At 38.7% G+C, this 17104-nt stretch overlaps 1 protein-coding gene across 1 annotated transcript; it reads left to right on the top strand.

The window, feature by feature from the left end:
* The first annotated feature begins 6119 nt into the window (after positions 1-6119).
* sec14l7 (SEC14-like lipid binding 7) lies at positions 6120-16640 on the top strand. Its single transcript, XM_084745546.1, has 12 exons — positions 6120-6229; positions 7656-7731; positions 11529-11572; positions 11790-11852; positions 12449-12637; positions 13241-13336; positions 13418-13478; positions 13580-13663; positions 14243-14349; positions 14451-14590; positions 15598-15767; positions 16270-16640. Exons 1-12 carry the CDS (start codon positions 6176-6178, stop codon positions 16398-16400), a joined length of 1215 nt encoding a protein of 404 aa, XP_084601672.1. The 5' UTR covers positions 6120-6175; the 3' UTR covers positions 16401-16640.
* The last annotated feature ends 464 nt before the right edge of the window (positions 16641-17104 follow it).

Here is a 17104-nt window from a genome sequence, read left to right on the forward strand (position 1 = left end):
ATATGAGAAAGTTGGTGAGTGCCACAAAATCTCTTAAACCAGTCGTAACTGACACTTGTGATCAAATCTGTTCATGTTCAGATGTTCAGATGTTCAGATGTTTCTTGCACGAGGTCCGTTGTGTGTCAGTAACAGGTTTGTGTCGATCAGCCGCCTCTTCATTCACAAGTTATTAATCTAAACGGTGGATGTGATCGGTGTGTCGTGGAGATGATGATCAGGGTTGGATGATAAAGTAACATCTTCTCTCGGATGAAGCTCAAGTTCATTTAAAAACCCAGGATGACTCTTTGCCGTTGTTTTTATTACCTTTGGTCCGGGCCAAGATGCTCCTGATACACTTTGATCGTCTCAGCGTTCTTGGTTCGTTCGGTTTTTGACGGATCAGCTGTGAGTTTGTGAGTTTCACAGCTGACCGGTGTTTCCCGGCTCTCGCTGTCAGACACCAGTGATTTTATGTGTCTGCTTCATTTTTTTTTTTTTTGAGTCTCAGTTAAATGATCAGATTTTGCACAGCTGATGGGATCTTTGCATCACATTTTATGGCTCTTTAAGCATTTTGCAAATCATCTCTCACCTTTTATTTATCATTAAGATTTAGCCGTTATAAATGTACAGGCTTGTTGAAAACTTTAAAATGAATAGTTTGACATTTTGGTAAATATGTTTATTCACTTTTCTTGCCAAGAGTTACACTTCCTAACATACAGCGAGTGGTTTTAAGTGTCTTAGTTATTTTTTTTAGCTACCATAATTTTCTAAAGACATTATTGGTTCTACAATTATTTTCATCATCATCAATTAATCTGTCAGCGCAAAAGAACAGGAGAGTTTGCTGATTCTCTTCTGCAAACTTTAATTTCACTAAAATTCAACTTTTGAATACTTTTTTTGATTGACAGAAATTGTGGGTTGGGGGCGGAGCGTGAACTCAGTCAGGGTGTTACTGCAGGTCGTGTGAAATCAACACGAGCCGTCGGACAAATGGGTCATTTTTCTGATTATTGGGAGTTCGGGGTAACAGACAGTCCCTGAAAAATCACTCTACCTGCAACAGTTTGTTGATTTCATGCTTTGGTGTTTGTACAAATTGTGCAAGAAAAGCGAATAAGCAGATTTCCCAAAATATTGAACAAATATGTAAAATAAAAGCATCCGCTGTAGGCGATCTGAGCTCGGCAGCGGTCGTCTCCACACAGTATTTTACCACACGATGAAAAGCGTCAGACCTGTTTGGTGTTTTGAATTAATTTAACGTATTTTCACAGCAGCTTTAAGGCACTTTAGAACCATTAAAACAACAAACAGCTGAGGTTTTTCAGTGTGTTCGTGTACAGAAAAGTGTTGTGTGCAGGTTTTTAGCAGGTTGATAAAACGTCTCTCCTTTATTTTTTTTTCTTCACCAGCTTCTCTTCTTTTCCACAAAAAATCTAAAGCGAGATCAGAGCTGCCGGCGTCTTCGTACGAGCGCTGAGGTTAACAAAAACTCTGTTAGCAGGCCAGGTTAGCATGTCGGCTTTGTCCAAATGTACAAAAGATGAACTGTGTGCATAGAGACTTTTGTTTTGTTTTGTTTTGTTTTTAAATAATGAAGAATTATTTTTGGAATCATTGGTATAAAAGTTTTAAGAAACAGAATAAGAGTTCATATTTTTGATAGGACATAGGCTACTTTAATTTTGCAGTTCGTGTAGCGCGTTCCTTGTGCACTGAGAGGAAGAAAAAAAACACTAATTCTACATTTAATTCCAGGAATAAACAAATCTAATCCATCATTTTGTCATAAAGTGGAAAATATTGACTCCCTAAATGCATTGCTTGAAGATGAATGTGCAGGTCAAGGTGTAAAAAAACAAACAAACAAAAAAAAAATCTGAAGACAAAATAAAAGCAGCTTTACAACCCAACATGTTAATACAGATGATTTATTTCTTACGTTGATTTTCAAAATGTCTTAACGCTCAGAGATTTGATATTTAGTGGCCGCTGCTCATTAATAAATCTGAATTTAAATAATCGACAAAACATTTTTATCTTTTCATCGTATAAAACGAGTGAATGCACCTCCAGGAGGAGCTTTAAACTTCATCTATCAGTTTATTGCATTATGAAGATGAGTTGTGGTTTAACTAAAGAGCTTAATCTGAGCTCATCAGTATGTTTTCACAAAGCAGGTAAAAGTTAAATGTTGAAGTGAACAGAGGACGTTCTGATATTTGTTTCATTTCGCCCAGTTTTTCGACTGACAGGCTGCTTTAATTTCTTCTCACGGAAAACGTTGACCTGATGATTTCATGTCACCTGAGTTTCCTGCTCCTGCATCACATGTTCAGTAAACACCACAGAGGCCACCAGCCACAACTGACTCTTTTAATTCTTGCCACACTAGCAGCTCTAGAGATCTCGCTCAGTCCACCGCTTTGATTTTAAAGGGGCAGTTCACCTTAAAATCAAAAATACAGTGTCAAAAGTACAGAGTTTTGGAGATACCGGCCGTAGAGATGCATGGAACTAGACGTCACTTGGCTTTTAAATTTTAAAAGATAATCCACAGAAGTTGTTGTGAGCAGTTTCATGCAGGAACTACTTTCTTGGTGGGTGTAAAAGTGTAAGTTTGATTTTGGTTTGAGCTGCAGAATATAAACATTAAATAAACCACATTATAATGCAGTTATAAGCAGATATAAGGTAATGTTTAAGAGTTTATTACTATACAGGATGGAGACATATTTTAAATTATTACAGCGGTGTTTTTTTTTAGTGCTGCACTTGTTTCAAGCAGCATTGTGGCGTCCGGTATCGACATTTTCTAAGTCCCCAGGAAACAAGAACATCCTCCGAGCTGCAGCCCACACACTGAAAACAGCAAATTAGCACCTGGGATGCTAACAGCTGTTAGCTTTTCTACCAGAGCTGTTGCTCCATGTTCCACCAAAACAAGTTCCCTGTCTGCTGCATCCTGGCCTTTAGCTCCGCCCAAGACGTTTTTGATTGGTCTAAAGAAATATAAACAAGGCAGGACATTGGGCGCTGTGGCGGGAGGTCCGGCTACGTGTTTTTGGTTAGACGCCTGAAATAAGATCATGTTAACGCAGCTTAAAATGTTTTTTTTTTTTTGTTTGACAACATAAAACATGTTTTAATCTTTTATGTGTCTTAAAAAAAGGTGGAGAGACAACAGAGGTCGTCTCGGACGTGAACACCTCGTTTACACCTGGTGTTAAAGTGTGATCTGTTTCCTGATAAAGATGTAAGGTGTGAATGTTGCGTGATCAGACCTTCCAGACCACATCTGGAGGTACTTTGGTTTCCGTGTTCAGACTCTAGGTGAGTATAAATCACATCTGTACCTCAATCTGGAGAACTTATGCAGATACAGATCACATCATCATCAGTTTACTGTCATAAAGGAGCAAAGAAACCAGAAAATATTCACATTTAAAACTCTGAAATCAGAAAATTTGGCTTTTTATTTCTTTTAAAATTAAAAAAGTAATGGGTGTCCACAGACTGTTGATAAAAACATGAACAAACATGAATATCTGCTTACAACTGCATTATAATGTGTTATAAACATTCATTAAATGTTTATATACTGCTTATGAATGCTAAATTGTGCTAACGTTTGTTGCTAACGTCTGCAGACAGAGAGAACATTATTCCTGCTCTGGATCTTGTTGACGTTAGCAGCATTTGGCTCAAAGCTGCGTTAGGATTTTTATTTTGAAAATCACTGAAAGAGTTTCTGTTTATTTAAGGACACGTCCGGCAGCTCGTTCATGTTTCTGTTTGAATGTGGAAGTGAGTTTTAAGGTCTGAAAATTGGTTGTGACACTTGAACATTTATAACGTTTCAGTTTCTCTTCTCCGTCTGGCAGCGGCGGCGGGTTAAATCATTTTCTGATTTTATTTTGGCGGGAAAATGGTCAAAAGTCAGCGTGTTTCACCCGCTGTGCAAATAACCTCCAGACACTTTCTGATTGAGCTCCACGAAGAACACGCCACGTTATTTTCATCACATGGACTTTGGAGCGCTGCAGACGGGACGATCGAGTTTTGTTTCCTCCAGGGTTGATTTTTAATTTTTTGTTTTTGTTTTTTCAGGGCAGTCGTCATTATTTTGTGCATTTTTTTTTTTTGTCAGAATGACTAAATTTCTGCTTTCAGGTTGTTTCTGACATTTTGTTTTGTGTAAAAATCATCTATTTATTCATAAACACCAGCTTTATTTGGTGAACCTGGTATCTGGGTCCTGATCGGTTTCTGAGTAGCTCCTGTATTTAAAGAATAAAATGAGTTTTATGACAAATGTTTTTTGTCATTTTTGTTTTGATTTATTCCATTAATTTGATTTGTGCTCTTTTTTTTTTAATACAAAGACCTTTAGATTTTTATTTTTCTGTTTTAAAAAAATACAGAGATCTTCATATTGACATTTTTTTTTCATGCAACTAAAGTACTGTACTCTAGAGTTTTGAGGTAATTTACTATCACCACTGTGTTTCAGAGGGCGTTATTATTCTTTTTTACTCTAAAACATTTCTTTAATAACTTTTGTGACTTTGCAGATTTAGATTAAAGGATAAATCTGTAAAATATTTACTGTAATAAATGATAAATTTACCATCACACATCATCAGAGATGAAGGAAACATGCTGAGTTGAAATACTCTCTTCTCTGACGTCAGCGCTGCAGGTTTTAAATTTCTTTTACTGTTATCGTCTGCCTGTTTCAGGATAATTAGAGTTCAAATTAATACAGAATACCTGCCGAATGAGTTAGTGTCTGTTCACTCATAATAAATCATTAATAATCTTGTAGAAGGAGCGGATGTTTGTAACGGTTAAATTGAGCAAAATGTGAATGGAGTTTGGCAGCAGTGAGACGGGCCAGCGTCACAAGAGCATCACAACTTCAATATTAAATTGAAAATCAGTTAAAATTAGATTTTAATTGCAAGAATCCAACTGAAATGCAGAATCATTAAGTCTGCCAGTATTTGTTTTTCTCTCCTCTCTCGACCGCCTGCAGCGCCGCCGTGTCCGAAGAAAAAAACACAAAACTTCAAACACAGCTCATCAGCCGTCATATCAAACTATGTCACATCCTTTAGTCTCCTTCTCAGAAGAATTTTAAAATGTAAATTACATTTCTGATCCGTTGATCAAAAGTCATATTGTTATATAAGATAAACATGACTGTTCTCCAAACCAACCAAAGTCCACTGGAAAAAACAGTGATTTTACCTCAGAGAACACAGGAGTTGCCGCCTCGATCGCAGTGGTGAAAACAAACAGGGCGCCAGCTGTAGGTTATGAGTCAGTGTGCCGAAAGTCACGATGCGTTCATGGTGCAACAGTCCTGATCTCTGGTTTACACTGAAAATGTCCTTATGTGACTTAAAACTACTAAAACCTCTGACACAGAAAGTATTAATGAACCATTTAACACGTTTAATCTTGTTTTAGGGGCATTAAAGAGAGCATGTTTGTGTGACGTTGTTTTAAAAGGTTAGTTCAGGTTTGCAAAATCGAAATTCTGCAATATTTTAATAATAATATAGTAATAATAATAATAAACTTATACTAATATATACAGCACTTCTCAAAACAATGTTAGAAAATGCTTTACGTGGTTTAAACAGCATTAAAACGGTGACGCATTGTCAGCAATAATTTAAAAAAAAAACTTTTCAGAATAAATTAGAATAAAAACATCATCTGGTTGTTTTGTCACATGACTGCTGATGACCTCATACAACTTTATTTTACTTTACTTTATTTCATTTCTTTGTTTTGTTTTTAATTTCTACACATGTAAAATTGAAAAAAAAAAATTCAGATAATGATAGAAAATAAACAAATATGATTCATGGAGTGACAGAGTGTCTATGTGTGTGAGAGTGTGTGTGTGTGTGTGTGAGAGTGTGTGTGTGTGTGAGAGTGTGTGTGTGTGTGTGTGTGTGTGTGAGAGTGTGTGTGAGTGTCGCAATAAAGATCCTGCAGCTCGAGGGTGACTAAAGTCCGTCTCTGAGTGTGTGTGTGTGTGTGTGTGTGTGTGTGTGTGTGTGAGGAGGCGTGGTGTTTACTCGTCTCCCTTCTCTTCCCTCCACTTCACTTCATTCACACTCAGACTCTGACAGACACACAGAGACAGACGGAGACAGACGGAGACATGAGTGGACGAGTTGGAGACCTGAGCCAGCGGCAGGATGAAATCTTAACTGAGGTAAATAATAAATATATTCATTTAAATCAATATAATTCCTGTCATTTTAGGCATTGATTGTGTCTCTGGTTGTTTTTGTTGTGGAGACACGTTGACTCCATGGTAACTGCAGTTGTCTCCTGTGTCCTCACAGACTTCACTTCTCATTGTAACTGAGATTTTTACCTCCGTGGTTCAAAGAAAGAATATTATTAATATAAATGTTTGAAGCTTCTGTAGTGTTTCCATTTTATTCTATTTTGTACTTCATCACATTTCTACAGGAGATTTTGTACTTCTTACCCGACTGTCAAACAACAATCTGAATTTATTATTATTTACTGGTTGAGATTTTTTGGACACAGGATGTTACGTTCATTTTCATTTGTTTATTTTATTCTTCTTATTTGTTCTTCTTGTGTTGAATATGAATATTTACATTTGATTGAGTTGGGTTTCGTGTAAATTGGGGCAAAAAGAAGAAATATTCAAGTGTTTCAGAGAGTTTTATCCATGAATTATAAAAATGGAGGGTAGGATTTCTTCTTCTTCCTGCTCATTTTAAAAAAAAAATCAAATCTGCTGAATTTTTGCTGATACCAACATTGGAGAGTGAAAACATTCCTGTCAATTTGTTTTTAATCTTCTGTTTGTTCACGTTCGTGTGAAACTTAATGAATAAAAGAATCAATCGAAGTCGTTCTTTCACAGGTTTATTGATCAGTTTATCCTGCAGACGTGTTTCTAACTTCTCCCTCAGAGACGAGCGCCTGACCTTTAACCTTTAACCTGACCTTCAGCTGATACACAGCTGTTAACATCTGTCCTTATGATATCTGACTGGAGACAAACCATCCATTGTTTTTCACATCGTATCATTCAGTTTTTTTACATCATGGTTCAATTGTAAGAATTGATTTTTCCTTGACGTCACATTTGTCAAAATCACAGAAATAATAAAGGTATAAAAATTAATCACAACATTAAATAAAGAATTATCAAACATTTTAATCAGAGAGTTTTGGAGCTCAATGAAGGCGGTGGATTTTATTTCCTTTGGACAGAGACAGGCTAGCTGTTTCCACCTGTTTACAGTCTTTATGCTAAGCTAAGCTAACTTGTTTGGCTTCATATTTACTGTGCAGACACGAGAATGGTATCATGATTAATTTTTTATGTATAACTTAAATCTGGGTAAGCAGACATCCATTTAATTTTTTGGTTTAAATCACTAAACTTAGATTTACTAAACTGAGATTAGCAGCTCAGCTTAATTTTAAATTCAGATTTAAAATTAATTTACTCATTTTAAACCTGTTTTTGCTAAACTCTGATGCAAACTAATCTTAGATTTAATTCATCTTTCTTCTTAAATAATAAAGTTGCTTTTTTTTTTTTTTTTTTTGTAATGTTGATGTTGATGTTCCTTCTGATTCTCTGCCTCCAGTTTCGGGGGAGGATCCAGGACATCCTCCCAGACCTGCCTGCACAACACGACCACTACCTCCTCCGCTGGCTGCGAGGTGAGACCTGCAGCCCTGCGCGCACACACACACACACACACACACACACACACACACACACACACACACACACACACACACACACACACGCGCTAAAACCTGCTCTCACTGTAGTATTTAACATTTTGTCTGTGTGGGTTTATGATGCAGGCAAAACAACAGTCACACAGGGAGCCGTTCAGGTACAAGGTGACTCCTTTAATACAAATATTAAGAAAAAAGGAACAGACAGCAGGTCCAAAGATGGACAGACAGACACACGAGATTCGACATGTGATTACAGTTTAAAGACAACTAGAATAATACCAAAGGCACAAATCAAAGAAATGAAACTTAAAGGTCAACTTTTTTTTCTGTTTGAATAAAGACTTTAGGCTTCTTATCTCTTATATGACCCTTTATTATCCTTCCTCCATTGATTTTCAAGGGAAATATTGCACTTTTTCCCTCCCTACATTTGCCTGCCAGCTTTAATTACCCGTTTGCTCCTTTTTATTTATTCAGAGGAGTTTCACTGAGAGCAGAAACGCCCTAATCCCATTCACACCTGGGAGCTGCCCAGTATAACCACAGTCTGATCTGGGTTAAAGGGATAGCTCACATTATTTGAAGTGGGGTTTAAGTGTATATTTGGATTATTTTCACCACTTTACCTCGCGGTCAGATAGTCTTTTCTGATGGGAAACCGCCGTTACATAAACCAAATATCACTCTCTCTCTTGCTCAACCAAACTCCTTTGACAAAAGCAGTAATTTTACCTCACAGAACAACCACTGTCTCGATCTGTTTGTTGGTTTGTTGTTTTGTGACTCTGGTGTTTTAAAGGGTTCATTCAGATTCACCAGCAACTCCCGTGTCCTGCGAGGTAAAATTATTGTTTTTTCCAATGGAGTCTGATGGCTTTGGAGAGAGCGGTGCAGAACAGTGGTGACAATATTCTAAATATAGTGTAATGAATATAACTAACAATATGACATGTTTTTTAAAATACTTTTTAGCTGTCTAGCAAACAATGTTACTTAAAAGGTAACTTTTTAAAACCTTTTAGGTGGCTAACAAACAGTATAACTTTTTTCCTAGTTAGCAAACCTTTTACTTTTTTTTACACATAAACTGATTGAGCTGACAGCCTTTAGATTTTACAGATTAAGAAGATTAAGATTGTGACCTCATGTCAGTTCAACCAAAGCAAATTTTTACCTCTAAACTCTAGACACATGTGACTGCAGAACGAGGACTTTTACTGCTGATACTCAGAGTAAATTATGCTGATAATACTTAATTACTTTAAGGCAGGACTTTTACTTATAATGGAGTATCTTTACATTGTGTTGGTAATTTAATCTGAGTTAAGGATCTGAGAACAGTATTTAACTTCATCACTGACTGAGAGAAAGTCACCAAGTGATGAGAGGGAAACACACACTTAACTCTCCTCTAAACACACACTCAGAGAGGCTGTGTGTGTGTGTGTGTGTGTGTGTGTGTGTGTGTGTGTGTGTGTGTGTGTGTGTGTGTCGGCTGTGATTGTTCAAAATGTTTTAGGTGACTGTGGGGGAGTTCACACCTGAGGCTACGTTCGCTCTCTGCTGAACTCTGAGACGATGAAAGCAGCTTTAAACAAACCTGTTCTCATGTTTCTTAAGCTGCAGTCAGTTTCAGTGAAGAACTGAGAGGAAATACCTGAGCTGAAGGCTTCGGTATCGACGCCTGTCACAGGAGCGTTTCCTGTTTGATTCCATCCACTCCTGTAAAACTCTGTCAAACTTTTAGTTTAGTTTCCTTTTAAAACAAAACCTCAGCTACACACTCTAAAAAGTGCATTTCATATTTTTGCACTGCTTTGCACTTTCTTGACAACTTCTTAAAGTTCCTATAGGTAAAAATAGATGTTTATATGTTTTATTACGTATGTATCAAGCTATATGTCACCTACATACCAACACTGACAAAAAAGTTATTTTTCACTTTTTAGCTAGCTAGCAAACGATAGAACTTTTTTTTTTTTTAGCTAGCTAGGAAACAATGGAACTTTTTTTTTTAGCGAGCTATCAAGGTCACAGTGTTCAGTTTTTGTTCTGTTAAAGAGGTGTTGAGTTTAAGTGCAGGATGATTTTGGAGGTTTGTGCTGCTGGTGAACAGTGTTACGTTATAGCTGTTGCATGTTGCATGTTTGATTTCTTGCCAGGACTTAGGTGAGAAGACTGATTCTACAGTCACATCTGTGTGTTTATCTACGAAGCTACAGCCAGCAGGTGTTTGGTGTAGCTCAGCATAAAGACTGAAAACAGGGGGATGATTTAACTTTCATTCGCATGAAGAACAATGTGTTATTTCTTCTCTGATTTGCAGCGTTCTGCTGGTTAATCAGTAATTTATTTCCTATAATATTCACCCCTCTGACCCTGTGACCATGAAAGTTATATATTGTAATATTTACTCAGCCTGAACCACTTCGACTCAGAGGTCTTATCCGACAGTCACTGTTTGTTTTACACTGTATGAAATGTGACCTCAGTAAACCTGCAGAGAATTAAAAGAACGCCTCCATCTTTTAAAACATCAATATATGATAAGACAGTGCACAGGGTTTTAAAAAAACATATAAAGGAGGTGATTTTATGATTTTTTTATTGGGTCTGGTCTTGAGTTGTATGAGCCTCAGATCCTCGGGGGACGGGGTCCCTCCTGGCTGCTCCAAAGTCGAGGCCTAAATCTAAAAGGTGATCGTTGATTTTTCCCTCGACTTGAAACTTTCGCTCACAAAACATAAATTCGGTCGATAAAAGCACAATAACATCTGATTTAATGTGATGAAGAGGTGAAATAATCATTTTTAATAAAAATATGTTATTTACCACAAGAAAAGAACTTCAGTTTAACTTTGGAAAAAGTGTGCAAACCCTGAAACTGTGATTTTAATTAACATGTTCAAATCTGATTCTTGAGGACCTCAGAACAAACAAGGTCATGGGAACATCCTGTGATTTCTGGCGCCCCCTGAGGGGGACCTGGACCTCAGGTTGGGTACCAGTGGATTAGACATCATGTTTAGTCTCTGTCATCTCCTCCCCCGATTTTCATTTGTTCTTTTTGTCATGTTTTTCTTTCTTTCTGTTGATATTTTACCTCCTGCTCTTTTGCTTTGTCTGTCAAAGCACTTTGTTTTTACAGATGCTACATAAATAAAACTATTATTATTATTATTATTATTATTATTATTATTATTATTATCGTAAAGGTACAGATTCAATCAGTTGTAGAGAGGAAATCTTGTCATTTTCATATTATCAGAATAATTTCAGTGATCTTCGTGTCTTTTCTCACGTAGTCTGGCTGCGGTGATACTTTGTGCGACGGATCATTGACTCTCTGTGTTTAGTGATCCAGAGTTCAGGGAGGTTTTGGATCGATTGGTGACTCTGTGACTGACTGTGGTTCAATATTTGCATTAACTGTTAACCTCGTTTGACTAAAAAACAGACAAACTGTCTGAATCAGTGACGATCAGCAGAGGAAAAATAGTGATCTGTATTTCAGTCAGTCCCTGCAGGAAGCTGCGATCACATCAGTTCATGCAAATTCAACCAATCCCTGTGGATTCCTTCCAATTTTGTCCAAACTCTGCAACTTTGCAACGTCTCAATGAACCCAATCAATGTACTGAAGTACCTCAAATTTGTACTCTAGTACAGTATTTGAGTATTGTAAATGTACTTAGTTACAGTCCATCACTGCTAAAATATGTGTAATGGCCCTTTAAATCATATGAGGATTTTTTTCTTTCTTTTTGCAGCCCGAAGCTTCAATATTCAGAAAGCTGAAGCCATGATCAGAAAGGTGAAAACTTCCTTTAATTAAATCAATCATGTTATTAATCTTGTGAGCTGCAGGATGTGGTCGGTGAAAATGTTTTTGACTCCTGGTGTCTCTTTGTCTCTGTGTCTCTGTGTCTCTGTGTCTCTTTGTCTCTTTGTCTCTGTGTCTCTGTGTCTCTGTGTCTCTTTGTCTCTTTGTCTCTGTGTCTCTGTGTCTCTGTCTCTTTGTCTCTGTGCAGCACCTGGAGTTCAGGAGGAAGCTGAACGTAGACGCCATCATATCTGACTGGCAGCCTCCAGAGGTGAACACGCTCTGTTTCACATTAGAAAACTTAAAAATACTGAGAGAGGAAGAGGAGTTAGATTTTATTTTATTTTGGTAACTGGACTCAGAGTTTTACAGTTGTCCTTCAACCATCTTTAATCAATGTTTGGCGATTTAAAGGATGATGAAGGAAAAGTACGGTGGCCCTGAAAGCTCAACACACTGCAGATTAAGAAAACATCAAAATCTGGCAGCTTGCTTCTTGTTCCACCAAAAAAGGGGAACAAAATTGGAGAAAATATTTTCTTAATTTGCTTGTTTTTTTTTATTTATTTATGTATTTATGTGTTTTCTTAAGTTGGAGTGTGTTGAGCTCTCAGGGCCACCGTAGAAAAGATCTGAACAACATCAGCAAGATTATGATGGAGAAATATTTCAAGTTACAAAAAGACAATAAATAAACTGAATGTTTATGTTTTTTAAAAGTATTTGTTGGTTCTCAAAAACGATATTAATGAGAATATGAAACAGAATTTCTTTTTTGAACGTTGGTACTTCAGGCAGAAGTCTGGAGTTAAATTAAACACTGGATGAACAGATAAACGGTGAAAGTCTGTTTCGTCTCCTCATCAGGTGATTGAGAAGTTCGTATCTGGAGGGATGTGTGGATACGACAGAGAAGGAAGTCCCATCTGGTACGATGTGATCGGTCCTCTGGATCCTAAAGGTCTCCTGCTGTCGGCCACCAAACAGGACTTCATGAAGACGAAGATCAGACACACTGAGATGCTGCGGAGGGAGTGTCAGAGACAGTCTGAGAAGGTCACACATGTCTCCTTTCCTCTGTCTTTGTGTCTGCTTCTCTCCTTTCTTCTCCTCTCCTTTCTTTTCCTTTCGTCTCCTTTCGTCTTTCCTCTCTTGTCCTGTCTCAAGTCCTTTTCTCTTGTTTCCTTTCCTTTCTTCTCCTCTCTTGTCCTGTTTCATGTTCTCCTCTCTCATTTCCTTTCCTCTCCTCCCTTGTTTCCTCCTCTCTTACCCTGTTTTGTGTGCTTTTCTCTTGTTTCCTTTCCTCTCCTCCCTTGTTTCCTCCTCTCTTACCCTGTTTTGTGTGCTTTTCTCTTGTTTTCTTTCCTTCCTTGTCTCCTCCTCTCTTGTCCTGTTTCAAGTCCATTTTCTCTTGTTTCCTTTCCTTTCTTCTCCTCTCTTGTCTCTTTCTCTCCTTTCATTTGTTTCCCTAATTTCTCCTTTCCTCTCTTTTTGTTTCCTCTTTACTTGACTCCTCTCTTCTCATGCTTCCTCCTCTCCTCTCCATTCTTCCTCTTGTATCCTCTCCTCACTTCTTTTTTCTCATTTCCTCTCCTCCTGTCCTTCCCTCTCCTTTCTCCTTGTCTAACTTCTCCTAAAACGTGTCCCTCTGTGTCTCAGTTGGCGAAGAACATTGAAGCCATCACTCTGATCTACGACTGTGAAGGACTCGGACTGAAACACGTCTGGAAACCTGCGATTGAGACTTACGGAGAGGTTTGTCTCGCGTCATAATCACCGCGTTTATGTCTGTTTAAAATCCCTGCAGCTCCTCATCAGTCTGTCCTCCTCCTGCAGATTCTCACCATGTTTGAAGAAAACTATCCAGAGGGGCTGAAGAGAGTTTTTCTTATCAAAGGTACCTCAGCAGATCTGCATGTCTGTGGATATTTTTCTGCAGGTCTGATTTGGTTGCGTGTTTAATGATAATTCTTTGTTGATTTTCTGTCTGTGCTGCAGCTCCCAGGATGTTCCCCATGGCCTACAACCTCATCAAACACTTTCTGTGTGAGGAAACGCGACGTAAGATCATCGTTTTAGGAAGTAAGAACTTTTCTACAGTCATGCTAGTAGCTCTGCAGGGCCGTACTCAGGTAGAGCACTGCTTTTAGCTAAATGCTAATGTTAGCTTCCTCACCATATTAATCATCACACTGCAGTTAGCTGCAGGTTAAAGGAGCTGTTAGCCTTTAAAGTTAAAAGAGCTTCCACGCTGGAACAATCCTGGCACGTCCCAGAGTGGGCTAACCTCGACTTTAACCTGACAACAGACTAAACCCAGGGTCAAAAGATGCCAGTGTGAAACAGAAAAGACTAGAAGAAAAAGAATCAGCCAGGTGAACAGGAAACAACCTGCCACACTGCTTAGAAAATACACAACATCCTTCTAGTTGATAACCTGAACACATCACATGATTTGGGTAAAACTCTCATGATTTTATTCCAACATTGCAACAATCAAATCACTTGAAATGTCGTTTGGTGTAAAATCAGAAAGACGATTGATTGAGGGCAAAAACCCGTCGATTCAGAACCACGGACAGAACCAACAGTCTCTGAAAAACTAAGAACTGCATCACCTGACTGTTTATCTGAACTTTTACATCACATTCATGTTTTTAGGTAACTGGCAGGAAGTGTTGCGTAAACATATTGATCCAGAGCAGCTCCCTGTGGTCTACGGAGGAACCCTGACTGATCCAGATGGAGATCCTCGCTGCAGAACCATGGTGAGAGTGAAGAACAGATCAACGGAACAGGACAGGAGTGTTATGACATCTGTCTGAATAAAGTGATGGATGTTTTCTGAATTGTTTTTGTTGTTGTTTAGATCAAGTACGGTGGAACGGTTCCCCGGTCGTACTACATTCAGGACTCGGTGAAGGTTCAGTACGACAGCAGTGTGACCATCAGCCGAGGTTCCGTCTTCCAGCTGGAATATGATGTGACAGCACCCTGCAGCATCCTGAGGTACACGCTTAGAAATAAAGGTTCCACAGGGTTCTCTCTGGAGGCCTGAGGTTCTACCCAGAACCATTTGCTTCTGAAGAATCGTTTTATGAATAAAGAGCTTGTCAAGAGTTCTTTGTAAGACTAGGGGTTCCATTAAGAACCCGCTTTCATCAAAAGAACCCTTTTTGGAAGAAAGAGTTCCTCAAGGGTTCTTTGTACCATAATATAAGTGTTCCTGGGTGGATTCTAGATAGAATCATTGGAATATAGAAGGGTTCTCAGTAGAGCCCTGTTGTGGGTTTTTTGTTAGCACACACAGAAGGTGGAAAGATTCTGGATAGAACCCCAGAGAGGGTTACTGAATTCCTTGAAGAGCTCTTTTTTTCAAGGTTCTTTGTACCACAATATAAAATGGTTCCCAGTAGAACCCTCTGGGTGGTTTCTAGATAAAACAGTTAAAATATGAAAGGGTTCTCAGTAGAACTTCATGGGTGGGTTCTAGATAAAATTCTTCTAATATAAAAGGGTTGGCAGAGCCTCCATGGTCTGTTCTATATGACAGCACCAGACTGGGTTCTTGTTAGCACCCATAGGATAATAACCCATAACCCTTTCTGTTGGGTTCTAGGTAGAACCTTATGAAAGATTTGGAACATTTATAAAAGGTTCAATCAGAAACCAAAAAGACATTCCCTACGGGACAAGCTGAAGAACCCTTTATGGTTCTCGTTAGCATGTTTATTTCTAAGTTGTTTCTACAAAACAACCAGCAGCCTTTTTATAGTTTTTAGAGCTGAAACACATTTAATGATAATTTTCTGTTTTCCGTCTTTTCCATCTCGTTTTGTTGGTTTGAAATTTGCTGATTTTAAACTGACGACATGTTTCAGAAATCCACCACAACATGTTTTAGATCTCAGAGACCTCAGCTGTAACACGTTTAATGTTTGGGTTCTTTAAAACCTTTAAAGTGTAGAAAAGTTTGCTCATTAAATCAAATAATCTTTGGCCTGGTATCTTCCCAGGTGGCAGTTTGCCAGTGACGGGGCAGATATCGGGTTCGGCGTGTACAGACGGACCAAAGCGGGCGGCAGTCAGAAAATGGCCGACATGCTGCAGGTTCTGCCCAGCGAACGCTACAACGCTCACCTGGTCCCTGAAGACAGCTGCCTCACCTGCCCCGAGGCCGGAGTCTGTGAGTCACCACACACCTGAGTTCAGTAGTTAAAGGACCAGTGCGTCAGATTTACAGCGATTTATTGGCAGAATTTTATTATAATACTCATGAGGATGTTTTTGTTAGTGTATAATCACCTGAAAATAAGAATCATTGTGTTTTTGTTACCTTAGAAGCTAGCAGAATACAGTTAGCTTAGCTTAGCTTAGCATAAACCAGGGTGTTTGTTTTTTTCTTCTCAATGCCAAACAACTTGTCCTCTTCAAAGAAAATATAATTTATGAATTAGCAAGTTTTCGAGGTTTTGGTAGGCTGTTTTGTTTTGTTTTTTGCCTTCAGACAGAGCCAGGCTAGCTGTTTCTATTCTTTATGCTAAGCTAAGCTAAGCTAAGCTAACCAGCTGCTGGCTGTAGAGCAAGAGTTTCACTCTTCTCGTCTAACTCTCTGCAAAATGAACTATGAATTTTTAAGATCCCGCAGGATGCTAACAGTGTTTCCCTCTGGCCTTCATTTTGCGCAGACGTGCTGTGTTTCGACAACAGCTACAGCATCCTTCAGTCTAAGAGGGTGAGCTACAGCGTGGAGGTCGTTCCTCCTGCGGACGGACAGATGCAGAGTCCTCGCAGCAGAGGAGACGTGAGGCTGCAGTGAGGAGGACGTCCTGAAAACACAGATCTGATCCCTGTGTGACAGTGTTCACTGAGTACCACCAGTTATTGACAGAAAATCAATGCCTTTACATCAGGGCCGGATTAACCCTCGCTGGGGCCTCGGGGCATCTATTAACACCCCCATTTCTCCCACATCAGTATCTCACACAACCACACTTCAAAAAACCTGAAATATCCCTTTAATATTTAAACATATTTAGGAGTACTTGCAAAAGTGAAAGAAAGGTTTAGGCTCCTCCTGCGGTGCTTTTATTGGTGCGAACAGCCACACAGGGATCCTGCAGTCTGGGGTCGCTGCAGCAGATAATCCAGACATGTTTTGGGTTGTGATGTGTAAATCTTTACACACATCTCTGCTGACTCAGACACTTCAGGACAAGAATGACGTAAAGATTATTTTTTTAAGAACTCGTTTCAACAGCATTTCAAACCAGAACCACTTTAACTGCATGAGCTCGACATTTAATGTCGGAGGATCAGTTTCTGAGGCTTTATTTTGTTTTTTTTGTTTTTTTAATTGGATCTAAAATATCATTCCAGCCGCGTGACTGAAGTTTCTGTGTTTGTGCTTAAAGGGATAGTTCACAAATTTATCACCCACTAAATCAACACCCAGTATCTTCTCACCCTTGTGTTGCAACGCTGCGGCGCTGTTTCACAGGAAAACAGCACAGCAGAATCTCC

This window comes from Lutjanus erythropterus, chromosome 20 (genome assembly GCF_056507025.1).
Source record: "Lutjanus erythropterus isolate fLutEry1 chromosome 20, fLutEry1.hap2, whole genome shotgun sequence".
NCBI lineage: Eukaryota > Metazoa > Chordata > Actinopteri > Lutjaniformes > Lutjanidae > Lutjanus > Lutjanus erythropterus.

Coding starts and splice junctions, on each gene's coding strand:
- sec14l7 (XM_084745546.1), top strand. CDS start 6,176: ATGAGTGGACGAGTTGGAGACCTGAGCCAGCGGCAGGATGAAATCTTA. Junction 6,230..7,655: donor AGGATGAAATCTTAACTGAG/GTAAATAATAAA, acceptor CTCTGCCTCCAG/TTTCGGGGGAGGATCCAGGA. Junction 15,768..16,269: donor CTGCCCCGAGGCCGGAGTCT/GTGAGTCACCAC, acceptor CATTTTGCGCAG/ACGTGCTGTGTTTCGACAAC.